Genomic DNA, 7,249 nt, shown 5'->3' with positions numbered 1-7,249 from the left:
CAAAAAAAAAAAAAAAAAAAAAAAAAGAGTTTCACTTTAATTCCCGTTTGGAGGATACAGGGCAGAAGCTACAGTCAAGAGGAAATATTCCAACCAGGCAGACCAAAAGACTTGTAACACCAGCTATTATGCAAAGGACTTCTGAAATTACCTTCACTGTCCTGGGAGCAGGAGAGGTGGCAGCAGAGATGGGCCCAGGAAAGGGTCGGATGCTCGAAAACTGTCCCTTTATCTTAAGGACACTTGGCAATACTGTGTCAGTGCTTTTCATCCCAGGATCTCAAGGGCTTTGATAAATACCAGTTTCATTTCATAAACAAGAAAAGGAGTGTTACCTGAGCCAGCCCTGAGTATAGGGAGTCACCCCTGCTGCCACTTTCCCACCCCGGTGGGGACACACACTCTTGTCTTTCAACAGACATTAAGGAAAAACCAACTGTGCAAAATCAGTTCAGGTGCAGTTGGTATGGAAAGCGGCTACACACTGGAAAACAGTCTCGCAGTTGCTGAAACCATTAAACCCAGAGTTACTAGGCGGCCCAGCACGTCTATAAACACATCCACGCAGAAACCTGTACATGCATGGCCACAGCAATGCTATTCACAAGAGCCAAGAGGTGGAAACAACCCAAATGTCCATCAACAGAAGACAAGATAAACAAAACATGGTTCATCCATCTGGACCATTCCACCAATGGAATATTACTCAGCCTTAAAAAGGAATGAAATGCTGGCCGGGTGTGGTGGCTTACGCTTGTAATCTCAGCACTTTGGGAGGCCAAGGCAGGCGGACCACAAGGTCAAGAGATCGAGACCATCTGGCCAACATGGTGAAATCCCGTCTCTACTAAAAATACAAAAATTAGCCAGGCGTGGTGGCACGCACCTGTAATCCCAGCTACTAGGGAGGCTGAAGCAGGAGAATCGCTTGAACCCGGGAGGCAGAGGTTGCAGTGAGCCAAATAGCGCCACTGCACTCCAGCCTGGGCAACAGAGCGAGATTCCGCCTCAAAAAAAAAAAAAAAAAAAGGAATGAAATGCTGACACATGCCACAGCGTGGATGAATCTCGATCAGGTTCATTTTCCTGAATGCTCCGCCAGGGAGTAGCTACAAGGTGAGCTTTGTAGCTACTTCTCACACATCATGCAAAGTGAAAGGAACCAGACACAAAACACCACATATGATATGATTCCGTTCATGTGAAATGCCCAGAACAGGCACATCTTAAGACAGAAAGCAGGTGAGTGGGTGCCAGGGGCTGGGGAAGGGAGGACAGATGGGCTAAGGGGTGCAGGGTTTATTTCTGGGGTGACATAAATGTTCTGAAATTTACTGTGGTAATGGCTGCACAACTCTGAATATACTAAATAAAAGCGGCCGAACTGTACACTTTAAATGGGTAAACTGTATGGTGTGGCAAGTGAATTCTATTTCAATAAAGCTGTTAAGCAAAAGTGACTGCAGGGCACTTGACAGCTGATTGCCACTTGCCCAGTAAAATAAAAATTAAAAAACAGAATGAGAAGCTTTCTGAGTCCTTCCAGGAGCCCCCAACTTAACAGCTGGTTACACAGCCAACTCCTGAAGACAAACAGGGAAAGTCTTCCCAAATCAATCCACACAAGTGATAACTTTCTTCCGCTTTCCCTTGAATTATATACATAGACTTCCTTGCCCCCAAACTCCGGTCTTCCCCTTGTGATGCAAAGGGATGCCACTCCCATTCCCCACTAACAAATCCAAATTACAGGTAACAGGTGGGTGGGGCATCTGGGTCAATTAAAAGTAGCACAGGACAAACCATCTGATGTCATCAGAACTCTAGTGAGCTCAACTGCAATGTTTACCTCCAGGGGAGCGTTTTAATGCTCTCCTTTTGTACAGCCCAGTGTGTTCAGGTGCACGGAAAAAAATCAATTGTTTCAACTGAAAGAGAAGGACATGCGCCACACTTAATCCCAAACGGAATGCCAGAAACAAAAGTAGAACTAAAGGCTGCCCCAGGTTTGCTGTTTTATGCTGGCCACAGTTAAAAGGATTCACAAGAAAATGATTACCTTTGACACCAGCCAACCCCCCTATCCGCGCTGTCACGCTCATGGCTCACTGCTCCACAGAGATCTTTACCCTGAGTCTCCCCGACAGGCTGGACGTCAGATTACAGACAGCCTATACAGTCGACTCACACATGGATCTAGGTTTCCTTTATGTTTAAAAGGAACAAAAATCCAACTGCCACCCCCATTTCACAGCTGCGGAAGCAGAAAGGTCTACAGGGCATAAAAACTACAAGGAGGCGGGGCCTCCGCAGGTCCTGCTCCCTTCTTCAAGGGACCTCTCCTCTCTCCCTCCCCACCTTCACAAAATGTAAACAAAACTGAAAAAACCACCTATACGTGCACACCTGTTCTCCTCACACCCAACTTTCTATTTTAAGGAATATGGGGTTAGAATGAGTCAAATGTTTCTTGCTTCCATTAGGGGCTAAAAGGAAGCCCAAGTGGGTGGTCTACCCACGGGAATGACTCAGCCGACTACCACGTAAGCCCCCCTCATGCAAGGACAGGGTCTGAGCTCACTCAGGATGAGCAAGGAGTGGTTCCCCCAGCTTTGAAACACCAGCACATGCCAAGGGACACCTGTGCCAAGGTGAGCCTCGGAGTTACTCCCTGTCAGAAAAATAAACCTGAGCGAGGGGTCAGGCACAAAGCAAGCCTAAAGTGAAAGCAACCTGAGATCCAGAGGATGATGAGGACATTCCCCTGGAGCCCGGTGCAACCCGCGCCCCCCCCAGCCCCTCTCCCACCCCAGGCAGGCAGCACCCAGGACCAGGAAATGCATGCCTGATACTTCTCCCAACCCAAGCCCCCATTTAAATACCTAAGTAACCTTCTCTAAACATCCACATCATTAAAAATGAGTTTCCAACGTGGCAGACCCATTTATGTAAACCCATTACTGCTGTCTTATTGGAGGAACAAAACTCAAACCCAACTTTTCCAAGGCAAGAGTTGTGGAGTTATGTAACAGGTCGGTTTCAGCAACAGGCGATGCAAGAAAAAATAAAATACAAACTGCTTCCTGAATGATCTTAATAGCCAGCCAATGTGTGCTCCTCTATGGGAGGCAAAAATTCTTCCCTGCCTCAATCTCCCGCTGACCAGCGCCCTTATGCTTGGGAAAATTCGAACCTACGGCTCCGTGACTGTGGAAGGGGGGATGCCCAGATGGCTGTGACCACAGATGGGAGGTGGGACAGTGCGGCCGGACCCCCCATTGGGGAGACGGGGCAGAATCCCCGGACCAGGCCAGAGACAGGATTAGGGCAGGTCACCCTGGATACTCCCGGAAGGAGACTGAGGGAAGTCACTCAAGATCCGGCCTGAGCAAGACCCGGCCCAGGCCGTAGGGGAACTCGGGGCAGAAAACCGAGACCTGAGAAAGAGGGACCAGGGCAGGTCACCCTAGCCCGGATGGGGTGGAAGAACTCAGATAAGTCAGGGGGCAGGTTACTCCAGGCCAGGCTGGTTGTGGGACACAAGGCAGGTCAGCCCGGGCCCAGGCGGAGGAGCAAACCCAGCCGGAGTAAAGGAAGAGGGTCAGGTTAGCTCGGACCCGAACGGAGTGGAGGACTCGAGGCAAGTCGGCCCAGCCCAGGAGTTGGGGGCCGAAGGAACTCAGCCAGGTCCAGGCCGGAGCGGGAGACCCGGGGCAGATCAGGCCAGGCCCGGGCAGAGTGCAGGACCTGGGGCAGGTAAGCTCAGGCCCAGCCGGAGTAGGGGACCCGGGGCAGGTCGCCCCAGGCCCAGCCGCGACGGGGGACTCCGGGCAAACCCAGGCCCGGCCCGAGACGGGCTAGGGACAGGTCTCAGGCGCCGAGACAAGGCCCGGGCTTCCGGCGCCGCCATGTGCCGCTCACCTGCGCGTCGAGTTGTCCCGCCGCGGCGCCCGCGCCCGCGCCGCCTGGGCCTCCCGCGCCGCCACCGCCCGGGCCGCCGGGGCCGCCGGGGGGCGTCTGCGTCTGGCTAGGAAGAGTAAAGTCGGTGAACTCGAACTCGGAGCCCTGTGTATCGGCGCCGAGCAGCTCGGCCTCCTCCGTGTCCAGGAAAGTGAGAGTCTGAGAGCTGGGCCCGTACGCCTCCACGCTCATGGTGCTGCCGGGTAGGGCCCTCGGGCCGGCTCCGCGCCGCACTCGAGCCCGCCGCCGCGCTGAGGCCTAGGCCGCAGGCCTCGGGTCGCTGCCGCTGTCGTCCTCGTACGCCTGGAAAGGACCGAACCGCCTTCCCCGGCGCCAGCCGAACCGAGATGTAAGAGTGCCGAGCCGCCGCCGCTGCCGCCGAGCCCCTCCGCGTCTCAGTTCCCCTCGAAGCCGCCCGCCGCTCGCAGCCCCGGGCAGGAACTGCCGCCACCGCCGCCGTCGCCGTGCGCGTGCGCGAGCCCGACGCCGGCGGAAGCGCGCGCGCTCTTCGCGGACGCCGGGTGCCCAGCGGGACGACGGGACGCTCAACGCGCACGCGCAGGGGGTGAGGCTTTCAACCGCCGTCGCGGCGGCCCCTGGAGGACTTGGTCCCGCCCCAACTGCTAATCGGGGACTCCCGGGCGGCGGGTGGTGTGGACCTGGTGGTCTGCACCTGTGGTCGCTGCGACAGTGTTTCGGTTTAATTGAGCGCTAGCCGAATAGCCTACGTAGGTGATCTCGAAATGCCCAACTGGAGAGGCTGGGCAGGGACGACGCGCTCCCACTCCTGGCAAAAGCTGCTTGGAACTCAGTTTCCCCATCTGTAAAATGGGGGGTGCCTCGCACATAGTAGATGCTCCCTGTGCATTGGTTTAATAAGGGAGTGGGGCTCGGCGCGGTGGTCACACCTGTAATCCCGAACACTCGGAGGCTGAGGCGGGAGAACTGCTTGAACTCAGGAGTTCGAGACCAGCCTGGGAAACAGAGTGAGACTCCATCTCTACAAAAAATACAAAACACAGGCCGGGCGCGGTGGCTCACGCCTGTAATCCCAGCACTTTGGGAGGCCGAGGCGGGCGGATCGCGAGGTCAGGAACTCGAGACCATCCTGGCTAACACGGTGAATCCCCGTCTCGACTAAAAATACAAAAAATTAGCCAGGCGTGGTGGCACGAGCCTGTAGTCCCAGCTACTTGGGAGGTTGAGGCAGGAGAATCGCTTGAACCTAGGAGGCGGAGCTTGCAGTGAGCCAAGATTGCGCCACTGCACTCCAGCCTGGGCGACAGAGTGAGACTCCGTCTCAAAAAATTAAAAAAAATTAGCTAAAAAAAATTAGCTAAGTGTGGTGGTTCTCACCACTGCACTCCAGGCTGGGTGACAGAGGGAGACCCTGTCTCAAAAATAAGTAAAAATAAATGAATGGGGATAGTCTTAGGTACTGGGCCTGACACTTGGAAATGATGGTTGCTGCTGTTCCTGATGCCTCTGCCGCTGTCATTATACCATTACTATTTTTGCTATGATTATTATTTAGTGGACATATACAGCAAAACAACAGGAAGCACATGGTGTGTGGTGGAATCTAGAGCTAACCACTTATCAGCTGTGTGAAATTATACAAGTGAGGTAGGCCAGGCGCGGTTTCTCAAGCCTGTAATCCCAGCACTTTGGGAGGCCGAGGCGGGCGGATTACCAAGTCAGGAGACTGAGAGCATCCTGGCTAACACGGTGAAACCCCGTCTCTACTAAAAATACAAAAAATTAGCTGGGCTGGTGGCGGGCGCCTGTATTCCCAGCTACTGGGGAGGCTGAGGCAGGAGAATGGCATGAACTCGGGAGATGGAGCTTTCAGTGAGCCGAGATCGCACCGCTACACTCCAGACTGGGCAACAGAGCAAGACCACATCTCAAAATAAATAATTAAATAAATAAATAATAAATTATACAGGTGACTTAAACTCTCTGATCCTAGGGTTTCTGTTGCCATTAAGGTAGGATAGGAAGCCTGGGCAAGGTGGCTCTTTCCTGAAATCCCAGCACTTTAGGAGGTAGAGGCAAGAGGATCACTTGAGCCCAGGAGTTTGAGGCTGCGGTGAGCTATGATTGTACCACTGCACTCCAGCCTGGGTGACAGAGATCGTATGTGTGTATGTATGTTAATATATATTTATATATGTTAATATATATTAATAAAGTGACTAGTAGCTCGGTTATTCCTCTCATATGATATATGGTTGCTGCTGATATATATATATACACACACACATATATATATGTATGTATATAATGGAGCCCGGCGTGGTGTCTCACGACTGTAATCTCAGCACTTTCAGAGGCCAAGGCGGGCGGATCATTTGAGATCAGGAGTTCGAGACCAGCCTGACCAACATGGTGAAATCAGTCTCTACTAAAAATACAACAATTAGCCGGGCATGGTGCGTGCCTGTAATCCAGCTACTCGGGAGGCTGAGGCAGGATGATTGCTTGAACCCAGGAAGCAGAGGCCGCAGTGAGCCAATGTTGCACCACTGCACTCTAGCCTGGGCAACAGAGCGAGACTCCGTCTCAAAAAAAAAAAAAGATATATATATGGTGTGTATTCTATATCTCACTGTATATATGAGAGGAATAAATGAGCTACTTACTAGTCACTTTATTATATATAGAGAGAGAGATAGACAGTATGTATATATACATACATATACACACTATTTATATATATAAGAATAAATGAGCTACTAGTCACTCTATTATATATAGATAGGGAGTGTGTGTGTGTGTATATATATATACACTCTCTCTCTCTCTCTCTCTATATATATATATATATATATGTATATATATGAGAGGAATAAATGAACTACCAGTCACTCTCTTAACATGTAGTTCCATAAGGACAGGGGGTTGGCCTGTTTCATTATGATCTTCCGCACGGAGAGAATGATGCCTCATATAGCAGGTACTCAAAGAAAAGTCTTCTGACACTTTAAATCCCAGGTAAGCTACTGGTTTATGGGCCTTAATTTCCTAACCCCAGGCGTCCGCTTCCTCTCTGGTAAAGTACCTTGGAAAACATCCCCCATTTCCCTTTCTGTCCCAAGATTCTGCTGCTCTTTAAATAAGTCAGCTGAAAGAGCGCCTCGCTTGCACAGCTGAGCTAAAAGTTCCTGATTTGCCATGGTTCCTTATTTTCCAATTTGCCTATTTATCATGACAGGAACAGAGGTTCTGTTTTCCTTCTTCACTTTTTTTTTTTTTTTTTTTTTCCTGAGATGGAGTTTCACTCAGT

The 7,249-nt window shown here is 51.3% G+C and overlaps 1 protein-coding gene across 2 annotated transcripts in view; it reads right to left on the bottom strand.

Moving 5' to 3' along the window:
* UPF1 (UPF1, RNA helicase and ATPase) overlaps positions 1-4,436 on the bottom strand; it is a 38,681-nt gene extending 34,245 nt beyond the window's left edge. For both annotated transcript variants that reach the window (XM_025366935.1, XM_025366936.1), the window contains exon 1: positions 3,922-4,436. In XM_025366935.1, coding sequence (XP_025222720.1) covers positions 3,922-4,152 — 231 coding nt within the window. In that variant the 5' untranslated portion in view covers positions 4,153-4,436. The remainder of the gene's footprint in view (positions 1-3,921) is intronic.
* Between the last annotated feature and the right edge of the window lie 2,813 nt (positions 4,437-7,249).

This window comes from Theropithecus gelada, chromosome 19 (genome assembly GCF_003255815.1).
Source record: "Theropithecus gelada isolate Dixy chromosome 19, Tgel_1.0, whole genome shotgun sequence".
NCBI classification, from domain to species: domain Eukaryota; kingdom Metazoa; phylum Chordata; class Mammalia; order Primates; family Cercopithecidae; genus Theropithecus; species Theropithecus gelada.
Note: the sequence above shows the minus strand (reverse complement) of the source record. Positions and strands in the feature narration are given on the sequence as shown.